Source organism: Hypanus sabinus, chromosome X1 (assembly GCF_030144855.1).
Source record: "Hypanus sabinus isolate sHypSab1 chromosome X1, sHypSab1.hap1, whole genome shotgun sequence".
Taxonomy (NCBI): domain Eukaryota; kingdom Metazoa; phylum Chordata; class Chondrichthyes; order Myliobatiformes; family Dasyatidae; genus Hypanus; species Hypanus sabinus.
The window spans coordinates 15,840,623-15,867,424 of NC_082738.1; the positions used below are offsets into that span (position 1 = coordinate 15,840,623).

A 26,802-nucleotide genomic window follows, 5' to 3' on the forward strand; every position below is an offset into this window, starting at 1 on the left:
TTGGACTGAGTAGATCATTGGCACAAATGATACATCTCACTGTACATTTCGATGTACAGTGCAAATAAAGCAAATCAAATCACATCGAAGTCTTTTTACCTGTTGAATCCACGCAAACTGCTTGGATAAGATCCTATCCACAATTGCTTATAAAGTTTGAGGTGTCATAATTTCTGACTATGGTGCAAGTTGTATCCACATCTCTCCAAAAGGTTTAGCACTTTAGTAGTGGCGGAAACAAAGTAAAATAACTGATTGCATGATGTGATAGTAGGGGACCTCCTTGAAGTAAGTGCTAATGGGCTGAATTTTATTCTCGTGCCTGGCTTGTTCTATCAAGCTGAATTGGTGCTGACATTGGAGATTCAAATCATTTCAGAGCACCAATGTCATTTCCCCTCCAACTAGACTCTGATGATGGTTAAATAGCGAGACTCATTGTTTCAGTGTGTACTGATTCACAGATTTCCACTATATCTCTGATGCTGTCTTATTTTTTTCTCGTGGCTTCAGCTATTTTTGCTTCCATACCAGTTTCTTTCTGCTCCACAGTGCGGCCTTTGGGCACAGGAAGTTGTGGTCTTGCACCTTTTTGTTCTTTGGCCTACACTATTTATTGTTAATGATCAGTGGTCCCAATTTAAACATTGGAATGTTTTAGCGGACTGGGTGTAAGAAGTGAGATGCTAATGAGGTCATTTATCTCAATGGTTCACATTGTTGGACCTCATAAATTCTTCCAATGAGTTATCGGTCATAAACAGCACAAAAAAGGGAGTCAATTTCATCACGGGTTCTCCGAGCGAACTGGATAAGACCATTTTGTTAGGTTTTGAATGCAAATCAAAAAAAAGACAAAATTTTGCTGAGATCTTTAGTTTAATGTCTAGCTTTATGTCTGGTATTACACTGTAGTGATGGTGGTGGTTAAGTTACTGGAATACAATTGTAAAGCTTGAATGTGAGTTCAAATTCAACAACAGCAATTTGAGATCATAAATTCCAGAAACTGCATATCCAGCTAGTGATTCTGGCCTGTGGTGCTGTCTGTGTGAAGTTTGTATGTTCTTACTGTGACTTTTATGGGCTTCCTCCAGGTGTTCTGGTTTCCTCACATGTACCAAGAACATGCAGGGTAGGAGCTTAACTGGCCACTCTAAATTTCCGTAGTTTGTTGTTGAGTGGTACAAGTTTGGAGAGAAGAAAGGTTGGAGGAACTTAAGTGGGGGAAGAAGAATGATGTAATTGCTCTGAGAGCTGGCATAGACCTGAAAGGTATATAGTTTCAGTATTTCGTAAGGAAATAAGAATAAATAAATCTGAAATTATAAAACATCAGTAATGAAAAAGGATCTAGTGCTTTCCCAGCACCAGATCCTTTTATATATGAATAAATAGCTTGTACCTGGCTGGGAGCCCGAGAAGCATTATTAAACATCAGTAATGGTAGCCGTGAATTCAATGGATTATTGAAAAAAAATCCATCTGGGGAGGAAATACGTTGTTTTAACCCAGTCTCAACTGTACATGACTCCTGAACTCAGAAATGGCCAGGCAAAGCCAATCATTTCAAATGCTGCCATTGCTACTGATGCATTTCTGTAAAGAAATGCAAAGAAATGGTAATGTTAAATCTCAGTACTTTTTCAGCTGGTTTCACCACCTTTATTCCTCCCTGCAGCTGCAGAGTGTATTGCCTAGAGCAGTAACTCGCTGAGGCCTCTTTCTCATTGCCAGTGAAACTGTGGCCTCTACTGCTTAGAAGAACAAGATAGTGGCTGCACAGAAAGAACAATGGTCCCAAATTCCCCATCCAAAATCATATATAGAGTCTTGTATGTATATCATCACCCCTTCTTTCAGGCTGCTAACAGTTCCACATTGGAAGGAACTGCAGATAAGTTTGAAACTGGCTGCCTTGTGCAATATCGGTACTGGACACCTTTACCCTATGCAACCTTTCAAGACTTTTCAGCCCAAACTTGAGGTGAATAAATCCAAAACAGTATCTGTCCAGAGTGGAATCATCCACCATTAGTTAAAGATTCTGGAACTCACCAACAAATGGTGCATTTAGATTCTACAAGGGGCAGCGTGGTTAGCACAACGCTTTACGGTACCAGCAACCTGGGTTCAATCTCTGCCACTGCCTGTAAAGAGTTTATATGTTCTACCCATGACCACGTGGTTTCCTCCGGGTGCTCCAGTTTCCTCCCACTGTCCAAAGATTTAGCAGTTGGATTGTTGGGAGGTGTGGCTCAAAGGGTCGGAAGGGACTATTTTATTTCCATGCTCTATCTCAATAAATAAATAAGTAAATAAACCCCTCTATATGAGTGTTTAATGTTTCCTTTATGCCAGCCCCCTCTTTTCCACACATAAAAACATATTATAAACTTTGTTTGGATTTCTGAACTCTGAATTAACCTTAAACAAAGGCCTTAAATTGTACATCCATAAAGGGTTTTCAGCAGGGAAACCAAAGAGATGCTTTAAAAAATAGAGTAATCTGATGAAGAAGGGTCTTGGCCCAAAATGTGGACTGTTTATTCACTTCCGTACATGCTGCCAGCCCTGCTGAGTTCCTCCAGTATTTTGTGTGTGTTGCCCTGGATTTCCAACAACTGCAGAATCTCTTGAGTTTGTGAGTTTTCAGGTGTTCCTCTCACTCCTAGGGCACTATAAAATAAAAGCGTATGTCATTCTTGTTGATGATTCTCTGGACCTAATTTGCATTGGGAATATTGGTGTAACAGGAAAATTAAAAAATTCCACTCAGTTTGCACGGATGTGCAGAAGGGGAAAGCACAGAGTAAGTAGCATTAACAGCTGCTGTGTGCCAGGACAATTGTGTTGAAGTAGCTCGCACACTACACTATGAATTGTTTAATTGTTGACTCCAGAAAATGCCCGCGGGTGACTCTGTCCAAGTTTGCCAAGTGTTCAGAGATTACGGCTCCTCTGCTCAGAAGGAGAGTAGATAAATTGGAGGCTGATAAAGTATTTGCCCTCACAGCCTGACAAAGCTGGGTCTGTCTGATGTGCCAATTCACAAAGGGCTACCTCTGGCTTCTCCCTGTGTGAAGACCATTGTTTCTGAATAAAGACGCTGATTATACTACTATTAATGATGGCAGTTTGAGGGGCCTGTGGAATCTGACCTTTCGAAGGCTGAGTACTGTTGAAAAGGCAGAGCTAAAGAGTCAAAGGACTTGGATTAATATAGGCCCCATCCAGCTGCAATAGACTGTGGAGTTTAACCCTTGGAACCCTCTGATGAAGGGGGAAAATGTTGCAAAGTGGGCAGGATGGAAACTGGAGAGGAATAACAATGAATCACACAGTTGGATTGGGTGATGGGCACCTGCTATACAACCACGTGGGTTCTGTGAGTGTGTGAGTTTCCTCTGTGAGCTCCAGTTTTGTCCCACACCCCAGAGATGTGCGAGTTGGTAGGTTACCCGTGTCTGGGTGAGTGGTAGAATTGAAGGGTCATGGAAAGTTAATGGGAGTGTAGGGAGAGAAATGGCTTCAGGTAGAGTTAGTATAAGAATTGATGCTTGATATTCAGCGTAGACTGTGCTCCAACTTTCTGACTCTATGATTTGCTTCTCTGTGCCCCAGCTCCTCACGGCACGCACAGTATTACCAAGGATTCCATTGTTAAGCCATGTCTTTCTGGGTGCTAGAAAAGTGGACTGGTGCTAGTGAGGCCAAATTGGGCCATCGTGGCATCAGCATGCAAGGAGGTACTCTTCACCACCGGTGCAAAGAGAATCCACTATCCCTGTGGGCCTTTTTCCATTTTTCCGGGTGCCTGGGGAGCGAGCTCACATATCCAGCCTGTGCCAGTGGTCTGCCGTCTTTCACTGTGGTTTGTTTGCCTGTGGAGTGCAGGAATGTGTACTTTGGTTGAGGTGTATAAGTGGGTCCTACTCTGCTCCAGAGGGCAGAATAGGCCAACTGTATTGTGCTGCAGCTTGGATAAGAGACCTTTCCCTTACCGAAACAGATGTGAAGTCAACTTGCTCTGTTTGAGCACAAAGCAATGGAAACATTTTCTACTTGATTGGGGGTTCTGTTCTGGCAGTGCTATCCGGTGGCAGGAGCTGGAAACTGTTTGATAGTGCCATGCTTTTCATTGTGGCATACCCGTATCACCTGCCACAGATTGCAGACTGGCACCATTAGTACTAATATAGTATGGGAGTGCCTTGCCCAGGTAGTGGGTACGTCAACCACATCTGAATCCCCTGTAGCAAAAAAAAATCAAGTCCCATGGAATACTGGGGCAAGTGGGCAAATGTTCTGTCAGTGCAGAATGCTTTAAGGAAAAGACTAGTGAAGAGGCTTAGCAAGAGAATTCCAGACCTCAGGCCTAGCCAGGTGAAGGCACAACCACCAGTGGTGGAATGATTAGATGTGGATAAGGTCAAGATGTCTTAGGATAAGGTTGGAGGAGAGCAGATATCCTGGGGGTTGAGAAATTACTTGAAGGCACAGAGACTGAAAGAGTTTGTTAAGATGTTGGAGATGGATTTTGTTTTTATTATATATGTGGAATTTGGATATTTTCTTTGTGACTGTGTGGGTTTCCACCAGGTACCCTGGTTTCCTCCTACATCGCAAAGTCAAATAGGCTGGTAGGTTAATTGGTCACTTTAAATAGCCCCTGTTGTGTAGGTGGGGGTAGAATATGGAAGAGTCGATGGGAATGTGGGGAGAATAAAAATGGATTAATCTTTGATCAGTATAAATGTGTGTTTGTTGCTCAGCAAGGACATGGTGGTCAAAAGGCCAATCTCCACATTACAAACTGGAGTAATATTTCTTCAGTGCAATGCAGAATTCACTGAAAACTTAACATTAAAAAGCAGAATTATTAGTCATTAACTGCACTTTATGTTGTAATGATTTTTAATCTATCCTTTCATGAACTGGTCCAAAGCCAACTGCCATGCACCTTGTATCTGCCATTTTGTCACTGAGGAAGTACAGGGCTCTTATCTGGCTGTTTGACCACGGTGAGGGCAAGAAGACTGCTGAACCTGGGGTTGGTCCTTGTGTAGAGGAGGTTTGTGGTGTTGTATTGCATTTACACATCCTGGCCAACCTGCCTTGACAAATCTGTGTTGATTCTTGCACATATCCAGCGTTCCTCCTCACCCATGACCCCTGACACACTCTGGCTCCCAGGTATGCAGTGTTTTGTTTAAAAACTTCTCATTCTTTTCAAATCCTTCCCTGGGCTCAATCCTCCCTATGTCTATAAACTTGTACTAGCCTGACAGCCCTCCAATTCTGGCCTCTTAATAATCCCTAAATGTTAACCTCCCCTACTCATGGCTAAGGCAGTGAGCTCTGGAACTCTTTCTCTAAATTTCTGCACCTCAGCATTTTTCTCTCCTCTTTTAAGATGCTCCTTGAAACCAACATCATTGACTGAGCTTTTGATTACTTGCCCAAAACCTCTTTATGTGGGTCAGCAATAATTTTTCATGTTCCTGTAAACCAGAGTGTTTTTGTCATCTGGAATGTGGTGGTGCTCGTGTTAGGATTGTATAGTATACAAACAGGCCATTGTTGGAAGCTTTGCCCTGAGGATTGTGCATGACTTGCTTGAGTTTTGACTTTGTGGCTTCTAAGATAGTTGATGAGGTCAATGTGGGAATAGTAGATTGTTCCAAAGATTGGGCAGGAAGCGGCTGATGGGGTAGATAGTGAGGTGGTCCATTCTTTTCACCACTTATACAGGACTTCTCTGGCCTTCTGATCGACGGATTTGTGGCCTGGGTTAATCGGGGTGTGCCTAGGGTTAGTGGGGATATGTGCCCCCTTAGGATTAGGCTTGAGGGTAGGACTTGCGGATATATATGTGTGTCTGGGAGAGATAAAGTTGTGGAGTTTTGTGTGGTGAGGTATGAAGTGCTATGGTGGATAGTGTATTGTAGTTGAGCCACTTTAATCTGGCCCATGCCTTTCATTTTCGTGGTTTGACACCATCTGGCTTAATGAACTGGGTGTGCACTAGGACGCATCATCAGTAATGCAACTTGGGGTCATTGGGTGTTTAATCATTAGACATCCTCTCCGAGGCAATCCAGCCAGGGTTGATCAGGCCCTGTTTATGTTTATCCCATGGACCAAAATAATGAGAGATTCACAGGCATCAGTGGGGATGTTGCATTTCTTTGAGGACATCCTTGATTTATTTCCCCTCTGTCCAGATGAAAATCACCTCCCTGCCACAAAAGAGCTCAGGATAGTGTGTCTGTTTTGGAAGTTTGGCATGCAAATAATGTGGCCTGCCCAGTATAGTTGATTGAATACACCTAGGGCCTCAATGCTGGGGTTATTGTCCTGGGAAAAGACATTGATGTTGATTTGCTTATCCTTTGAGTGAATTCGAAGGATTTTTGCCAAGCCAGTGGTGTAATTGAGGTGCTACACATTAGGTTGTATACAGTGTGAGAAGATTTTGCCTGTCAGCCAAGGGCGGTGCAGCAGCTGGGAAGGAGAATGATAGATTACAGTGAGGAAGGAGTGCCGCAATGAAGAATTTACAGAACGAAACAATTTCACCAGGACTGTTATAGGCTGAACTTGCCTTCAGTGAAAGAACTTCAGAAGCTGGGGTGGTTCAACCATTAACAAGATAATTCAGTGGCTTCTTTACAGAAATATTTAAATGTCAGGTCATTTTAGAACCCCACTGGATACAGAACAAAATTCTTCAGCAATACACAACAAATAATCTTGTTTCTGGATTAAAGGAGTCTTGTAATTTTGATGGAGATGAAGTCTATCCAATGATAAGAGATAGTGAAAGAGTTTTCCCAAGTGTGGAGGGCTTTGTAAACAGTGGATATACAAGAGAAATGTTCATGGCTCAGGATGATTAATTTTAGTTGCTTTGAAAGATTTGAATTTAACCCTGATTGTAGACTTGTCTCCCACTCCATAGACTAAAGCATAGAATTTGAGCTAATCCCCAGTGTTGATACTGAGAAAGTGCTTTATGTTAGAGATGTTGTCTTTTGGCTGGGATCTTGACCTGAGCCCCACTTGCTCTCAGTTGCTTGTTCAAGATCCCTTACCATTATTTTAAGATAGAGCAAGGGTTTCCCTACACCAGTGCCCTCACGCCTATATTTATCCCTCAATCAATGTCACAGGGATGAGGTTGTGGAATGCACGATAGACGTGCTGGTTAGGCTTTCTGTTCCTAGTGTCCACTTTACGGGTGGATAAGATAAGCATTCCATTCTAGAGTATAAAAGCAGAAATTGCTGAAAATACTCAGTGGATTAGGCAGCAGCTGGGAAAAGAGAAATAGGATTACTGTTTCAAATCAAAGACTCTTTGTCAGCGTTCTGACGAAGGGTCCTAGACCTAAAATATTAATTTTGTTTCTCTTTCCAAATGCTGCCTTATCCAATGAGCATTTCCACCATTTTCTGTTTTCATTTCAGATTTCCAGCTCCTGCAGTTTGTTGGTTTCCATTCTCTCGTGTTCCTTTAGTAGAAAAAATTCTTCATCGAAAGCTTCAGTGATTCTCCACTGATGCTGCTGAGCTGGGTGTGGGATGTCACCTGCTAAATGTGAATGTTGCAATGATTTCTCAATGATAAGCTATCCTCTGCATGGTTTAATATTCATCTTTCCCGAGTGTTGTTTTTCTCTCTGTGGAATGCACAACAACCCATAATCATCTTACTTGTTAGCCTCATCACTTTCTTAACAAAACACATTTGTTGGGAAAGAACAGTTACAAAGGAGAAGGGCTGACTGAGTGTGTTCAATGTGAGAACAGAATGAATAGTGGGCACAGACAGAATGGCAAATCTGGCCAGTAGCAGCACCAGTAACAGCGCAGATGAATAGCACTCAGTTAAGCACCTTCCACTGTTCTAAGCTTATGATGTCCCTTTTCCTATTTTCTTCTCCTGCTCTCTCCAGCAAATACTGCTGCTGTTGTGGGATTGGATCTGGGACTCTAGGTGGGATCACTGCATCTCACCAAGCATTCTCAGCCTTCCACTGACCCTTTCTTATTGCACCAGTAGAAATGACTTTCCATAATAAGGTTTTGTATGTACTGCACTTTGAACAAGGGATACTGTTTGTGGCAAGATGTTGAGGGGTGAGATTTTCTGGCATCCTGTCTGTAGCCACATGTGATGACAACACAATTAAAGCTGCGGGTATCTGAAATGCCATGTTCTTCTTCAAGAGGGGGTGGCAATGGAGAGGGAAGGGATAGAGACAAGTGTGGAAAGGGGCTGTTCTTCCCACCAAACTCGTGCCATCAAGAACCACCTGTAAAAGTTCCCCCCACATTCCCATCAATCTGCTCCTGATTCTACCACTCACCTACACCAACAGCAAGCAACCAATCAACTGAACAATGTGCACATCATTGGGGCATGGGAGGAAGCTGGATCAGAGGACATCCATACAGTAAAACAGTCAGCACGGGATGTCAGGATCAAACATGTGTAGTTGGAGCTTTGAGACACCGCACAGACAGTGAAACTTGACTGTGAAGGGAAGGAAGAGCAATCTTGCTCTTCACCGCCTGGAACTCTGACCTGAACAGTTGCTGCACTTTTTCTCTGCGGCAGTTTATTTGGACCATTAGCCATTGATAAACTATTTATTGACTTGCTAATCAGTGTGGTTTGAAACTGGATAAACAACTCATGATAGTGTGCTTGGAAAAACAATCTATCTTGTTGTTAGGATTACATCAACATGCATTCCAATGCTACTTACAGTTACACCTTTATGAAAACCTTTTCAAACGGCATTTGCTTGTGGAAATGAAAACAATTAAAAAAACAAGGTTGCTTTTTTGAAAATAAATTGACAATGGAAACTTTACATTTTTGGGCAAGGGGGAGACTATTTGCAAAAATTGGGGGTTGGTCCACTTTTCTCAGATGTTGCCTTCCAATGTCAATATCAAGCATTTTACAGCAGGATAGTACAAGTGATTTCATCATTGGCTTAAACCACGGAAGGGTTAAATCTATTTGTACACACCACCCTGAGATACTGCTGATCTGGGGTCAGTTTTGGCTTTGGCTCTTGCTATTATAATATAGCTTCAGAATGCCATGTCGGGTTTTCACTTCATCGGTTTAAGCTAGCTTGTCGCCCAGCCACCAGAGGCAAGAACATAGTGAGAAGTCTTGTTTTAAAACACAACAGACTGAGGTTTGGCATGAGAGAGTCAGTTGGCCACTGAAGGAAGTGACAGTTGTGGTGTGAATCCTTTAGCTTGTACCTTCTCTTTTAATTGGTTTATCCTTACACCAGGACCTGGAAACTTGCTTGGAAACTCCCTCAGAGGGAGGCACTGAAATGGTTACTGCTGAGTCACTTGAACCAGGGAAGTTTGAGGGTCACTGATCTGTTAGGTGCTGGGTGATCTCAGCAATGTTAATGCAGATGCCAACCTCCAAGCCCTTCAACCTTAAAGAGGAGCATGAAGAGGCCCTTTGGTCCCTCAAACTTGCTTTCTCATTCAAAAAGATCACAACTGGACATTTTCCTTGTCCAACCTGCGAGCCAAACTCCTTACCTCTTGATTTAAGCGCCCACGAATCTATTGATCTCAGTCTTGAACGTATTTGAGCAGAGAGCAACTGTGGGGAAATGAAGGTTCACAACCCGCTGAGAGAACCTGTCTGCCTGCTCAGTCCGAAATGATTGCTCCTCATCATTGGACTTTCCAGCCAGGGCAACAGCTCCCAGCAAAACACTCCATAGGATCTGAAATATTTTCATGGATTCACCTCCAATGACAGAGGTGAGAAGTTTGTTTGTTATTCCAGTGACTCCCACAGTTAAGTTTGTGTGTCTGAAATCTATTGAGGTTTTGCAATGACATTAGCTCTTTCTCTCCAACTGTTGACCTGCCGGTCAATGTAACATTTCTTCACATCAAGTATATTCATCACCACAAGCAGTGTTCAACATTAGTCCACCCAAAAGAATAATTTTCTGGTTGCTTCCTGCTATCATGGCTCTGTGGCCTTTGACCCAGAAGGTAGTAAGTTTAAATCCCTCCACAGAAATCTAAGCATTCAAATATTCTGCTGAGGGACTCTGCCCTATTGGAACCATGGAACCATATCCATCCCGCAGTTGGACGTGGATGTTCTTAAAGCACTTCTTCAAGGAAGAGCAGAGGGATTTGCCTGGTCTGTCAGGCACATTTATCCTTTAACCTTTGCCGCTCAAAACCTATGGCCTAGTCCAGGGGTCGGCAACCCGCAGCTCCGGAGCCGCATGCGACTCTTTCATCTCTGTGCTGCGGCTCCCCGTGGCTTTGGAAAATAAATGATGAGTATTTAATTAAAATGTATTTTATGTTAATTTGTTAGTTTTTGAAATGTAATTCGAAATTTGAAGATTATGGTGATCTTGTACAATCTAAATAAGACGTTCTGGCGACCCCATTTCCTGGCACATCCGAACCGGCTCACAATTAGCCACCGTTCCGGCTAAGGGAGATAGCCTACAGGGGTTTGTGAGTACGTGTCTTTTGGAGCATCCGCGCCCACGGGGGGGGCGGGTTGAGGGAGGCTTTAAAGCAAGGCTGTTTAATTCGAATAAAGTTATCTTTGACTGCAGTTTACCGACTCCGTGTCGTTATTTTAGCGCTGCGTGTAGCACACTGCTACAACATGTTTTTTATCGCTATTAATATACGTCACCACTACCAATGCCTGACACCCGCCAGTGCGCGATTTCTTTTAATTTTTTGATCCAAGGTAGGCTAACTATGGAGTAACCTTCAACCCAACATCTTTTTTTTGGAGTTCAAAATGTTTTTGTTGCATGCAGAAATGTAATTTCGTTTTCTCTGCAGGAGTTCATCAATTTCATAAATGCAACACATTATAGTTTGTTTATACATAGCATAAAGGCAAAAAAAAACTGTTGTATGCAGTGTTATTTCATTTTAAATGTCAAACGGGTTTTGTGGCTCCCAGTGTTTTCTTTTCTGTGGGAAATGGGTCCATATGGCTCTTTCAGTGGTAAAGGTTGCCGATCCCTGCTAGTCAGTATCAGACTGCAGTTTGTGGAATCTTGCTGTGTGCAAATTGGCTGCCAGCATTGTGACAGTGACTCCAGCTCAGAAGAGCTCATTTCTTTAAAACATAACTGAGTGTTCTTGCTGTGAAAGGTGCTATAGAAATGCAAGACCTCAGCAGGCTGTTTACATGTGCAGGCCCCAAGTCTGAGTGTTGACTCTTCGTAGTCTCAAATGAACAGAGCTGTTGTCACTCTGTACAGTATGGCCTGGCTGTTTGCTGCAGAGCAAGGAGGGGGAGAAAAAGGGTTTGTGTTGGCACAGCCGGCTTCTGCAGTCATGAGAGCCATTTCTCCAGTCTAAGAGTTGGTGCCAATGACATCAGATATTACTGTAAATAAGTTGGAAAAGCAGACAGAAGGACCTGCAAACACCATGGAAACAAAGGAAATATTCAAGACTTTCTGAACCAGACCTTGTAAACATTTGATTCCTTTCCCCACCCCGAGCTGCCAAGTACAGGACTTATCCACTTTGGAAGACCACAGGGGCCATGTCCATCATTCCTGGAGGCTGTGCTCAGTAAAAATTTGGAGAAAGGAAGCCACTGTAATCTGTGTGCTACCAAAACTTGGATGGTGATACTGTACACCTCCTTTATAGTGTGCATTTCCAAGTTTACTGGCACCACGTAATGCTGTGCTGATCAAGAACGTGAGATTACAGGCGCTGGGCAGACATGGTTTGCAGGCAGAACTTCAACTTGCCACTGTTGTTTCCTGTAATCCTAGTTACCCAGACAATTGCAAGGATCTTGACTTTAAAACAAATAGTATTAGTGAAAAAGTTCAGTCGTCTTTTGTTGAAGGAAAAGCAGGAAGGGAAGATACAAATTCATCAAGGAAGAACTAATTTTTCGAGAGCTTTGGCGGTTAAAGACATCAGGATGAACTTCTTGGGAGTATTGTACCCATTTTATTGCCAATCTGTGGTGAGTGAATCTCCCTCTGGCTGGCATTGGGTGAGGGTAGGGTTGGAGCTGCAACAATTAGCTTCTGTGCAGGTGACCTAAGGGGGGACTTAAGAAGTCTTGGACCATCTCCAACAGAAAAGAGCCTAACCATCTCCCATAGAAATTCATTCTCTTTATCATTACCAAGTCCCTTTCCGTCATTATCCTGGGTTCACGCTGGCCTGAAACAATTGACAGACCGCTTGAATGCTGTGGCTTCAAGAGGCAGGACATCCTACAGCAAGTGAATTTCCTTCTGACACCCCAGTGCCTTTCCACCATCTAAAAGGCACAAGTAAGGTGTGTGATGGAATACTCTCCAGTTGCCTAGATGAGAGCAGCTCCAACAAGATTTAAATGGTGGAGGAACTCAGCAGGTCAGGCAGCATCTATGGAAGGAATAAACAGTTGACGTTTCGGGCTGGGACCCTTCATTAGGACTGAAAAGGAAGGGTGAAGAAGCCAAAATAAAAAGGTAGGGGGAGGGGAAGGGGAAGCAGGCAAGTGATAGGTGAGACCAGGTGAGGGGGGAGAGAAGGGAATGAAGTGAGAAGCTAGGAGTTGATAGGTTGGAGGAGTAAAGGGCCGAAGAAGAAGGAACCTCGCAGGAGAGGACTGTGGACCATGGAGAAAGGGAAGGAGGAGGGGAAGCAGAGGGAGGAAATGGGCAGGTGAGGAGAAGAGGTGAGAAGGGAACCAGAATGGGTAATAGAAGAACAGAAAAGGAAGGAGTAGAATTACCAGAAGTTAGGGAAATCAATGTTTATGAAATTTGATTGGTACTCCAACTAAAACCCTAAACACTGGTTTCCTTCACCACTGGCACATCATGGTTGCAATGTGTGCCATCTATAAAGTCCAATGTAGTTTCTTGTGGAGGCTACTTTGAGAGCACCAGCCAAACTCATGCCCTCTATTAATCTAGATGAGGAATAGCCTTAGATGCATAGAAACATAATGACCTGCAGGTTTCCTGCAAGTCACGCACCATTTTAACTGCAGGGGACGCGCAGTATGCAGGTTGGGAAAGGAGGAGACAATCTCAGTGTAAAAATATTGGAAGAAAATTCCCCCCAGATTTTTAGCTTGTCCTGGAGAAATGTAATATGACAGAGTCATTATTTTTATCAGAGTAAGGGAAGAATGTTGGAATTACATGTTTCCAACTGATGGCATCTGCTGTGGACTGGCACAACAGATCCACAGCAGAGTCCATTTCCTTGGCTCTTCACTCAACCCTGGAATATCTGGACAGCGAAGATACATACATCAGGATGTTCCTTATTGACTACTGTTCAGCAGTCAATACTATCATCCCTTCAAAACTTATCAATAAGCTTCAAGACCTTGGCCTCAATACCTCCTTGTGCAATTGGATCCTTGATTTCCTCACTTGCAGACTGCAGTTAGTTCAGATTGGCAACAACATCTCCTCATTGGCACAGGTGCACCAGTGTTTAGCCCCTACTTGACTCGACTTACACTAATGACTGTATGACTAAGCACAACTCCAGTGCAATATTTACTGTTGCAGGCTGAGTCAAAGGTGGTGATGAATCAGCATGTCAGAAGCAGATTGGAAATCTGGCTGAGTGGTGCACAACAACAACCTCTTACACAAGAACAAGGAGCTGATTATTGACTTCAGGAGGAGGAAACTGGAGATCCATGAGCCAGTCCTCATTGGGGGAATCAGAGGTGGAGACAGTCAGCAACTTTAAATTCCTCAGTGTTATCATTTCAGAGGACCTGTCCTGGGTCCTGCACACAAGTGCAATTATGAAGAAAGCACTGCAGCACCTCTACTTCCTTAGGAGTTAGTGAAGGTTCAGCACGAATTCTAAAACTTTGACAAACCTCTATAGATATGTCATGGACAGTATGCTGACTGGCTACATCACAGACTGGAATGGAAACACCAATACCCTTGAACTGAAAATGCTATAAAAAGTAGTGGATACAGCCCAGTCCATCATGGGTAAAGCCCTCCCACCATTGAACGTGCATCTCCACAGAGTGCTGTTGCAGGAAAGCAGCATCCATTATCAGAGAGCCCCACCACCCAGGTCATACTCTCTTCTCACTGCTGCCATCAGGAAGAAGGTACAAGAACCTCAGGTCTCACACCATCAGGATCGGGAACAGTTATTACCACTCAACCAGATGGGATAACTTCACTCAATTTCACTTGCCCCATCACTGAATTGCTCCCACAACCTGTGGACTCACTTTCAAGGACTCTTCATCTCATGTTCTTGATATTTATTTATTTATAAAGAAATTTTCTTTCATTTTCTATTTGCATAGTTTGTTACTTTTGAACACTGGTTGTCCACCCTGTTGTTCCAGTCTTTCGTTGATTCCATTATGGTTATTGGATTTGCTGAGTATGCCTGTAAGAAAATGAATCTCAGGGCTGTATATGGTGACATATATGTACTTTGACATTAAACTTACTTTGAACTTTTGTTTATGGTCTGGTTTGCAGAGGCTTTAGCTCAATGCATGAGGATCTTTTATGTACTGAAGGCTGGTGATTTTTACCATTTATCATGGAACAGAAATGAGCCGTCACCGTTTATTAGCAGATACTTCTAGTCCTGCCAGACATTGGCATGCAGTGATTGTGTAGGTGGAGCAGTCTGACTCACCCACTGTCAGTGCCATACTCTTACCACTGAGCAGGAAATGAAGGTGCACACCTCAGCGTACTCATTAGGTTGATATTCCCAGGGAAAGTACTTCCACAGACCCTATTGAGTGTTTGGGCTGAGAGAGGGATTTGGATGCCCTCCACAAATATGAGACATTCTGAACTACTTCTGAAGGTCCTTTTCTGAAATGTGGTTCCTAGTGCATTGCAGGAAGATAGAATTCTCACTGGCTGTGCTTCGTTTTTCTCTCCAATTATCTCAACTGTGTTGCTTCTCTTAGTAGTGAAACAGCCAGCAAGAACCTCTTTGAAATAGTGGGAAAGTGGTGTAGTAGCCTGGACCAGGTGTCCAGAGTCTTGGGTGAATAATACAGATTGATGAGTCCAGAACTCGCCATACCAGCTGAGCCATTGAACTCCAGAATTAAAAAGCTGGTATCAGTAAAGGTGACCATGAAAATACCAAGTTCTGATTAAAACTGTAATTAGTTCACTAATGTCTTGAGTGAAAGAGTCATATGGCACAGAGCCTTCAGACTGTCAAGTCCTTGCTACCCATTGTACCAATGAACAATCATTCCATATACCTGCATTAGGTTCAGTGCTTTCTGTGCCTTAGTGGTTCAAGTGCTTGGCTCAATACTTCTTAGGTGTCAGAGCCTCTGTCTCCACCACCCCTTGAGACTTTGCGTTCCAGATACCAGCCAACCTATGTGTGTCAAAAAGATTCCCCTCTCGTCTCCTACCTCTGCAAAATCTATCCCTTAGACCAGGGGTACCCAACCTTTTTTATGCCATGAACCCCTACCATTAACCAGGTTGAGAACCCCTGGCTTCAGACATTACTTTCATGGAGAAAAAATTACTATTTACTCTATCTATCCCCCTCAGAATTTTGTATACCCTTTAGTGAAAGAAAGCTAGACCGTTCAACACCTTAACCCTGCTCTACCACATAATATAATTGTCAATGATTTGATCCAGGTCTCAGTTCCACTTCTCTTCTTATTCCCCGTAACCTTTAACTACTTTGCAGGTCATAAATCTATTGGTCTCGACCTTGAAAGAACTTAATGACTCAGCTTCCAAAGTTCTATTGGCAATTAAGGATGGGCAATAAATGCTGGACTTGCCAGCCTCACCCACATCCTGTGGCTGAATAAAGAAAGCAATTGCACTGAATTTTTATCCAATCTTCCTCAAAAGCCTGATTCTCACTAGTTGAAGTCAGTGCTGTTAGCAGTGCTTTGGATTTAGGTGTTGTATCAAAGCATGAATGTGCCATAGTCCTGTGTGTTCCCTTTTCCTTCCCTCTCTGTCTGTTGTCTGAACTTTGAACTCCCAACAATCACTGATCAAAGTCCGGGTGTTAATGGAGATCGGCTTTGTTTTATGTCTCATGGGCTCATAGTCCAAATGCCAAGATCTTTGACGCCACTGAGCACATACCACCACTTCCTTTCCCAAAAAATAGAGCACAAGAGGAAGCCATTTTGATACTGTGTTTGCACTGGATCACTGCAAGTCAATCTCGTCTTCTAACCCTTTCTCTCGTAACATCCTTTAATTATCTATCCAGTTCCATTTTGAAAGGGAATCTGCTTCCACTGCCCTTCCAGGAAATAATACACAAGACTTTATGACAACCAATTGCTTTGTCCTCTGATTCTCAACCTCTCTGTCAGTGGCAACTTTTTCTTTTCTCCATTCTGCCCTGACCCTTTTTGACTACTCCTCTACATTCCTCCCCCATAAAATCATCTTAGTTGATACAGTTCCCCTCTCACAGAGCAGCTCCTCAGCCTGCCAATGTCGCTTTGAACAGTTGTGAATAATCAGGGTACTTTCTTTTCATTTCCAGTAGCCAGATTCAGCTCCAAATTTTAATTCTTCTGAAAATTGTTAATCAAAAAAGATTCCTGGCTGTATCCTGTCTGGTCTGGGAGTCACTAGGATACTTAATTACCTCTAACACTTTTCAGGGAATTTGTAAAAAAAAATGCCCAGTGGCTGCCAGTATTTTCTCTTTTACATACATATAGCACAACATATAGTTTGATTGTTTTGTTATGAGAGTTAAGATGCTTCCTGCCAAGAGGCAGGTCCATTCTAGTTGCTGATTTTCCAGGTAGATTTGTGTTGTGGTTCAGTTGCTCCTTAACAAATTGAGAAGTTTCCTACTCTTCCTCCACACAAGTGATAAATGCTTTCAAAGCAGATTAGATGCTTTTGGAAAGCTGGCTGTCAGTTTAAAGGATGTGGGCAGAGTCCACAAGGGACAGCCATTTGTTTAAGAAACCATCCCTGCGCCCACCCCAATGCTGCTGGTGGCACAGCTGTGGAGGACAGACAATAGGCTCAAATGGTTTGGTGTTAGGAGGAGGAGGAGAGCTGGGCCTGCTATGTTCTGCCTCTATTCTTCAGTATCCCCTATTGGGACATGTGCATAAGTTGGCCAATTTCCTTCACAGTCACACGAGATATAGAGCACAAACATCTAGACTGATGCACCAGTGCAGTCCAAAGTCAGAGTCTGAGGTAATGGAGCCAAACACACTCTCGTCCATGGCTCATTAATTCCATTAAGGTGTGATAGCATAGTGGTTTAAGTATCCAGACAGTAGCCAATGGTTTGTGAGTCTGAATCTCACCAGGATGGAGAGGGAATTTTAATTCAATTGATTGAATATTTCAAAGTTGACTGAATTTATTATCAAAGTACATGCATGTCACCATATACAACCCTGAGATTTATTTTCTTGTGGGCATGCTCAATAAATCCATAATAGAATAATAAGTTAAATGAAAGACCACACCAACTTGGGCATTCAACCAGTGTGTCATGAAACTTTGGAATCCTCTTCCTTGAAGGACAGTGGAATAAGAGAGAATAGTTTTAAAACATTGCAGGCTTAAAGAGCCAAGTGGCCTGCTCTTGCTCCTGGTCTTAATTTGTATTCTTGTGGGACACTCTTTAATCACCATCCCATTTTCAACATTTTCCATGGATTTGCCGACTTGAAGGATCATTTTGTCTAACTACACTGTCACTTCCTTTTGTCACCTTCAATCCCTTGACTGATCCATAGAATCCTCACCCCCAACGAATATAATTTGAATATATTAATTATCTCTCATTTGATTGGTTTCTTCATTGATTGGGTGCATTTTTGAAAGAGATAAGTGTATTCTTAAAGCAGAATGTATGAAATATTATGTTTTTATGGCAGATCTTTATTGCAGTGTGGAGTGCATGTAAATACATGCAACTGATTTTTCCAAAGAGGCTTTTGGGATGCTTTATTGGTGTTGTACTGTTCTCAGTGAGCAGCATTGTACAGCCAGCTCCAAGAGCATCCAGTGTCTTTAGGCAGGATAAGATGGGTGAGGGAAGAGGAACAATAAGCAATGCTGGCCTCTATTTAGAAAATGAACAGCATGAGATGGTCTATTATCTGAAGAGGTGAGGCTCCTCTTTGCTGAATATATGTGTTTGTTTTGTCCAGTGTGTGCAGGCACGGAAAACAAGCTGAGTTCACTCTCTGGCCAGGAGCAACAATACCAGCAACTGCAGAAGATGTATACTGACTGTGAAATAGTGATGGGCAACTTGGAGATCACCAACATTGATGCCAATCGAAACCTCACCTTCCTCAAGGTAAGGACTAAGGGTAAAAGGCAGCTTACTTGGCACTTCATGTTGGCTTGTATTCTTCAAAAGATCCAGCTGTCCCTATCCTAAATATCACCTTCACATTTACAGATCATCCTACGGTGGCTCCCTGGTTGTCAGTGCCTCCTGTTTAGGCTCTTAATCTTTGCTTCAAGTTGCTTCATGATCTCGCCCTTCCCTACATCCAGAACCTTTTCCAAGCCTTGCAACCTTCCAGGTTCTCATCAGTTTTCTAGTTCTGACCTTTTGCTCTTCCGCCCAGCTGTGGTGGGGCATATCTTCAGACACCAGAGCCCTAAACTCTGGAATTCTCTGCTTAACCCCTTTCCCTGTCTTTCTTTAAAATGGTCCATAAAATCTATTTCAGTGTATAAGGTCTTGATTATCTGCCCTAACCTCCTCTGGTGTCAAAATATCATTAACAATGCTCTTGTGAATCTCCCTGAAATATTTTGATCTGTTTAAGGTGCCACATACATGAAAGAAGTTGTTTTTCATAACTTAAGATATCTCCATGCATGCATACAGCACAGAAATAAGTCTTTGTTCATGTTGATTTTTAAGTATCCATGTTCACTGATCCTATCAATTCCCCACATTCCCCATCAACTCTCCCCAAGTTCTATCGCTCACTGAAAGCTGTCAATTAACCTATCAAGCTACATGATTTTGGGAAGTGGGAAGGAATCTGAGCACCTGCAGGAAACATATGGTCATGTGGAAATCATACAAACACCATAGTTATTCATGATGGCACCCAGATCACTGGGGCTGTGTGATAGCAGCACTACTCGCTGCACCGCACTGCTGCCAATAGTAATTATTTTTTTCACCCAGGATTTGCACTTTCAGAATTCTCTCCCCTTGAGCTGTGGGTCTTCAGTTATTGAGTTATTCATGGCTGTGTTTAAGTGGATTTTTGGATCCTCAAAGAAATGATAGATATAGAGATTAGGTGAGAAAATGGGCTTGAGACTTACGACCAGCCATAATTGTATTTAATGCTGGTGCAGGCTCAAGGGGCTGAATGGCTTCCTCCTGCTCTTATTTCTCGTGTTCTTTTACCTTGCTGAATTTGTGGTAATTTTCACAAATGTTCATTGCCAGAATAATCTCTGTGATGGTGTTTATAGTTGATGAATTTGTTTCTCATTTTGACTTCCTATTTCAAGCACTTCTGCCAGCACAAGACCTTCTGTGTTTCCTAGAATATAACTCTTGCTATTGGTGTTAGAGTTCTGTCAAGTGCAGTGGGATTCTTTGCTTTTACAAGTTCCCTCTTGGGCCAAGGGCTCTTTGATCAGTGGATCCTGTTTTGGAAGGGAGGGGGAGATTCAGCTTGGAAGGTGGCACCAACTCATGTCAAAAGGAAATGGTACTGGCAAGGTCCTTGTGATCTTGACATTAGTCTCAATGAATCTTGGAGAAAGAAGGCTGATTTGGTGTGGGCATGGTAGGCAAAGCTGGGCTCTAATTTGGCTCTCAGTGTCTCAGAAACCAGAAGGGTGGTTGGGCACTTTTGCTGTACTATAGATTAAAGATTATATAGATTAGCTTTATTTGTCATATGTACATCAAAACATGCAGTGAAATGTGTCATTTATGTGAATAACCAACACAGTTCGAGGATGTGTGGGGACCGCCCACAAGCATTGCGATGCTTCTGGCACCAACATAGGATGCCCACGACTTAGCCGTACATCTTTGGAATGTGGGAGGAAACTGAAGCTCCCAGAGGAAACGAATATGGTCATGGGGAAAGCAGACAATGGTGGGAATTGAACCTTGATCGCTGGTGTTTTAAAGCTTTACAATAGCCTTTTGCTAAACTACTGTGCTGCCACACAATTAATCCTGGTGTCGATGGACGCAGAGAAAGAAAAACACAGGGCTGCTATCCAATGTGCCCTATTCCCTACCTAACATCCTAAAACTTCATGTTTTGAGTGGTGCAGCTGCAGGAGCCACAGCTCCAGCTTCCTCCCAGCTACCAAAGCCATGCTGGTTGTTAGGTGAAGTACCTCTTGTAACTTGCCCCAGTGTGTAGGTGAGTGGTAAAATATTGATGAGCTGATGGGAATGTGGGAGAACAGGTTACAGGAAAATTACTGGAGAAAAGGGATTGGTCTGTAACGCAGCATAGATTTGAACAGAAAAAATGGCCTCCTTCTTTGTGGTGTGGAAATACAGATATGGATGGTTAGTGTCCCAACAAAGGAATGGTTTTCTGTCACCTCATCACAACTTGGGTATAGATAAATGACTACAGAAGGTTAGTAGTCAAGATTTACAAAAAAAAATCAACAAAATTGTCAGGTCAAGCATGGTCTGTGGGAGGAAAAAAGCTGTTGACTTTTTGGGTCGAAACTCTTTCTCCTCCCACTGAGTTCCTCCAGCACATTGTTTGTTGATCCATATTCCAGCATCTGCAGTCTCTTTTGTCTCAGAGGCAGAAATCTCCAACTAATAGCCTCAAGAGCTGGATGTTTGCCAGTGAGGATTGCACACACCACTCAGTCACTTTCCCTCAGGGATGGACTGATTTATTTATTTATATTTAGAGACACTGTACAATGTGGAATAGGCACTTCTGGCCCTTGGAGCTGCACTGCCCAACAGCCCCCGATTTAATCCTACACTAATCACAGGATAATTTACCTACGCTAATCACAGGATAATTTACAATGACCAATTAACCTACTAGCCGGTATGTCTGTAGGTTGTGGGAGGAAACTGGAGGACCCGGAGAAAATCCACGCACTCCACAGGGCAGACATACAAGACTCCTTACAGATGATGTTGGAATTGAACTCTGATCTCTGATGCCCCGAGCTCTCATGGCACCGTGCTAACCACTACGCTACTGTGGTGCCCAAATTGAGGGAGGTTTGTGTGAAAGTGCTCACCAAACCCTGGAAACTATTGAAAATCCATCCATTCTGTAAGCATAAAGTTAGCGCCTTGAGTAGATGGCTAAAATATAGTACGCACAAACTTTTTCCACACTGAAAATGTCCTTCCCACTTGATTGCATCAGGCTGGTCCAAAGCTGTCCAGATACGGACAAGAATTAATTTGCCATACAGGCGGTCCCTGAGTAATGACTGGGTTCCTTTCTCACAGATATCCATCAGTCAATTTTGTCCATAAGTTGAAAACCACACAACAATCACTTGATGTTTTAACCATAGCCTAATAGTATTATAATAAATGGCATCAAAAGACTGACAAGGAAGAATAATTGTTAGAAGTGGAGAGAGACTGGAAACTACTGTTGTTCATAGGAATCAATATGTTGACGTAGTCCAACTTTTGAATATAATATTATGGGAGCTCATTCATATGTACAGGTTTCCATAAATTGGGCATTCTTAACCCATGGATGGCCCATACTCTTTAAATGTTTAACTGATGGCCGTACATGGGATCCTTATGCCATTGCTGCATTTACCCCGCAACGCTGGTGGATAGGAAAGACACTGCAGCAGGACTATTCAAAGGGGTGATCCACTGATCACACGGAGATTTGTGCTTGAAGGCAGTTTTGATGTAAATTCCCACTTCTGCAGCTCATTTCAGACCATGCTGAAATGTCTTTTCTTTTGGAAGGCCTGAAACAAGTTGCCTTGTCTTCGTGGGTGGCCACAATGGTCTGTGAGACAAGGGGTGAGGTGAGGGAGCCAGTGGCAGTGATGGAGCAGGATGTGAGGGTGAATATGACAGAATAGTGTCAGGAGAAAGAAATTAGGCAAGAGGCTATATAGACAGGTCTTATTGAAAATGACAACCACCTTCTGAGATTTTTAACCACTGCCATTAATCTCTATAGCAACCTGACAACAGCGAGGTTGCCTGTAAAGTTTTCTCATCCCAGGGAAGTGTACCTCCCTCCCACTCCTGCTGACCAGGGCTCGTAAAAACTGCACTTTTCATTACTAAGCTAAATACTTCTGTACATGTGTGCAGAGAAATCAAGCAAAGACAGAAATTGTGTTTATTATATGCAAAGGAAGTTCAGTGGGAGAGTTATTGAGGTACTTTTTCCACAGTTACAACAAGCATTCAGGAAGGCAAATAGTATCTTTGTCTTTAATGCAGGAGGATTTGAGTATCTGGGGTCACATAGTCAGTCCTGAGGAGAAGCAACTTCTTCGTGCAGAGGGGAGTGAACTTTTGTAATTTTCTACCCAACCTGACCATGGAGTCTGAGTCACAGAGCTGATTGAAGACAGAGATTGATAAATTTTTAGATATTATGGAAATCTGATCAATTTTTGAATGGTAGAGTAGAATTGAGGAATCTGGAGTTAATGTAATAAAGTAGTGTTGAGTCAAAGATCAGATGTGATCTTATTGAATGACAGAGCAGGATGTGAGGTTGAATAGCTTGTTCTTGCTTCTATATCTTATGTTTTTGAAGAATTTACATCATATGGGTACTTCTGGGCTTGGAGGCATGGACAGTTGATTCAGTTAGTAGACCAGAGGTTTTGAGCAGACCTCAGGAGTCTCTTTCACTGCTGTTGATCTCCCAACATCAGTTGATGTGTCTCAGTGGGATCAGCCCACAGAGTTCTGTGTTATTCATTTATTGAGGGTGGACCAGAGCAGATACCAATGCATCTCTCTCTGCACTATCCACAGACGGGAATTTCCAACAGGAGGAAGTGGTGAAGAACCTTGTTCCTTCTGGAGCCTTGAGGGCACCTTGTGATATTGCTGAGGTCCCAAGTGTGTTGGACAAACAGCACAGGGACGCCATTCCACACTAACTTCCAGGCCATGTCCTGTTATCTGTTGGTCAGTCTGTTTCGTTAAATTTGATTTTCTGTATTTGTGGACGTGATGTCAGCACACCTGATTTCATAATACAGCACATTCAAAGCAACTTAACATAAGCACATTGTCAGTTATTTACCAAACCAATATTTCATGGAGCTTTAACACAGATTTTCACTAAGTAGTGAGCAATTGAGGTCCGAAACTGTGGCTCATCCCCATGGAGCCACTGTAGTAGCTGACACCAGTGTAAACCATGGTGCTGGGTAACTTCAGAGCATTGCCATTTTTAAGATCAAGATTCATTTTATTTGCCGAGGCATACAGTGAAATGTGCCGTTTACATTAACAACCAATGCACTCCGAGGGCGTGCTTGGGGGGGCAGCCCGCAACGGTTGCCGTGCATCCGGTGCCGACATAGCATGCCCACAACTCACTAATTCTAACCCGTATGTCTTTGGAATGTGAAAGGAAACCCATGTGATCACGGAGAGAATTTACAAACTCCTTACAGACAGTGGCGGGAACTGAACCCTGATCTACCATGCTGCTTTTAGTGTTTGTAACACTTGGTTGAGGACAACACATTTGCTTTGGATCACCAGTGAGTTTTGTCTTTCACTATGTTTATGGCTTGCCAACAGCAGTTGATATTTGACACAGAGACATCCCATACAGCACAGAGTCTGGTGTCATACCATTGGCAAATATTTCTATATCTCATCCCAGACCTTCCTGGCAAAGACATTTTTTGAAGGACTTGGGTATGGTCTCTTTTCTAGTGCGGTCAACAAGGGAGCAGTGTGCAGTGTCAAATCACACATGAAAGATGTGACAGTGAGGACCTTTCTGCCCACCAGCCAAAGCAAGGTCATGATACGTATTGAAAGCTTTGGCAATGAGGCAAATTATCAAATGACTGTGGCTATTGTGCTCGGGGAACCATCTCACAGGACTACCAGGTCCTCCCACAGGAACCTGATGGCTTTTCGCGCAGAGCACAGTCTGGCTCATTTGTAATTTAACTCTGCCTACCTCCCGCTGAGGTCAATCGAATGCCACTTCTGCATGTCCTCTCTGCACTCCCTGAAAAATTGTTGCCAGCTACTCGAGTGAATGATCCCTTTAAAAGCTGATAGCTGCCTTTAATTGGCCGCTGTGAAGCCCACACCTCGGGAGTGAACAGGATAGCCCGGATGGCCACACGACAGGCTGCATGCAGCACGAGGTCTCACTGACTGATAAAGCTTCACTTTGCCACCCTCTCGTCATTTTCCCAGATGTAGCTGGAGCTCTACTCCTTGGCAACAGTCTGCGTTGACTCCTCTCCAAGCCCCAATGGATATTTTTCTTTCTCTGAGCTGCTGATTATAAATAGGCTCTTTCTGAGGATTTTGTGGTTCTTATACCTTCTAACAGAAACGAAACCAGGGCACAGACGCTCTTTATTAGTTCGACATGAGCGAGTAGAGTGTTTCCCATCACGGGACAGGCCTGCTTCCAGCTGGTCATGTGACCCATTCCAGAGTTTATTCAGGCAGCAGGAGTAATGTCAGCACTGCCAAGACATGAAACCTAGGTGGGAGTTGTTTTGGAACACTTTATTTTCTCCATCCTGCGCTGAGGGCAGCAATTGGTTCTGTTGAACTGGGCCTCCCCTTCCCCACTCCCCACCCCAGTCTCCCTAACTGTTATCCATAAGGGAGAAATGGGCCCAGGAGGAGACATGAGAAGCACAGGGCTTGACTTCCTGCTTGTGTGAATAAAGTCCTTTATTTGGGGATGGTGGTGGGGGAGATTATGGTGTTTACGAAACTGAAGGATATGGTTAGCATACGAGCTTGAGGGGCGAAGTAGCCTCCTACTCTCAAAATCATCCATGTGAGTGACTGGGAAACTGAGTGGCGGGGATGGGAGTGGGAAGCTCAGTAGGGTTGGTGGCGGGAGGGCTGCAGGTTTTGCTTTATTATAAATTTTCCCAATTTGTCCAGGTAAACACTCCCCTATTTTAAAACTGAGCAGAAGAGCGACTGGGCTGAAGGCTCTTCAAGGACAGCAGGTGTGAAGCAAACACTCTCTTACAATGGGAAGAAGGCAAGAGAATGGGGTGAAAATAAATCACACATGATTGAATGGTGGAGCAGACTCAATGGGCTGAATGGGCTAATTCTGCTGCTAGGTCTTATCACATATGCATTTCAATGTACAGATGTGTATATTCATGTACACTGACATATTCCCATGCACACATATACAACAAAGAGGCCACCTATCCAGCATTGGTCACTCTAAAACTGCCAATGTTGCTAATCCAGAATCAGTGCCTGCAGATAACTCTCAGTCTTTGCAGCTCTGAGCGTGGAGACCAAGTGTCTTTGTAGACCCCTTGAAAACTGAATGGAGGCTGGTTGCATGCACCTATATTTTCCTTTGAGAGCTACTGTCAGAAGAGTTGCCTCTCAATTTAATTGCAGGAAGCTGGTTTAGGGGTATAATTCTCACTGATGGACGTGTTTGGAGAATCAGGATCAGGTTTAATATCATTCGCATATGTCATGAAATTTGTTGCTTTGAGGCAGTAGTACATAATAAAAAACTAAATTACAAAATAAACATTTAAATATAAAATTAAATTAAATAAGTATTGCAAAAGGAGCAAAAAATATATAGTTAGATAGTGCTCATGGGTTCAATGTCCATTCAGAAATCTGATGGCAGAGGGGAAGAAATGGTTCCTGAACTGTTAGGTGTGGGTCTTCAGGCTCTGATGGTAGCAATGAGAAGAGGGCATGTCCTGGGTGATAACACCGTTTGAAGATGTCCTTGATGCTCGTGGTCCCTGATGGATCTGGATGAGTTTACAACTTTCTTCAGTTCTTTCTGATCCTATGCAGTGGTCCCTCCATATCAAACGGTGATGCTCTCCACATTGCATCTGTAGAAATTTGTGAGTGCCTTTGGTGACATACCAAATCTCCTCAAACTCCTAATGAAATACAGCCACTGTCATGCCTTCTTTGTAATTGTATCAATATGCTGGACCCAGGACAGATGTTCAGAGATGTTGACACCCGGCAACTTAAAACTGCTCACCCTGCTCACTGCTGATCCCTCGATGAGGAGTGGTGTGCATTCCCTCATCTTACCTTCCTGAAGTCCACAATCAGCTCCTTGGTCTGGCTGACATTGGGTGCAAGGTTGTTGTTGCAATACCACTCAACCAACAGATCTATCTCACTCCTATATGTCCTCATCACCACCTGAAACTCTGCCAACAATAGTTGTGGCGGGGTGGCATGGCACTGCCAGTGACTTGGGTTCAATTCCGCTGCTGTCTGTAAGGAGTTTTTACATTCTCTCCAATACATGTGGGTTTCCTTCATGTTCCCCAGTTTCCTCCTACATTCCAAGAATGTACTGGTTAGCACAGGGGTGGGCAAACTTTTTGACTTGTGGGCCACAAAGGGTTCTAAAATTTGACAGGGGGGCCGGACCAGGAGCAGATGGACGGAGTGTTTTGGTAATACACCTCATAAGAGAAAATAAAATATCATGGGATATGTAGAAAACATGTGCTTTAATTTCAATTGAAAATGAACAAATGCATTACAACAAAATATCTGTCTTTGAAGTCCCGTG

The 26,802-nt window shown here is 43.2% G+C and overlaps 1 protein-coding gene across 4 annotated transcripts in view; it reads left to right on the forward strand.

Moving 5' to 3' along the window:
* The window catches only part of erbb3a (erb-b2 receptor tyrosine kinase 3a), a 144,241-nt gene that overhangs the window by 37,062 nt on the left and 80,377 nt on the right, over nt 1-26,802 (forward strand). For 3 of the 4 annotated variants that reach the window (XM_059955914.1, XM_059955913.1, XM_059955916.1), the window contains exon 2: nt 18,217-18,368. In XM_059955914.1, the coding sequence (XP_059811897.1) occupies nt 18,217-18,368 (152 nt within the window). Of the gene's footprint in view, nt 1-18,216; nt 18,369-23,027; nt 23,184-26,802 lie in introns of those variants that run through there. The other variant, XM_059955917.1, reaches the window with a different exon arrangement.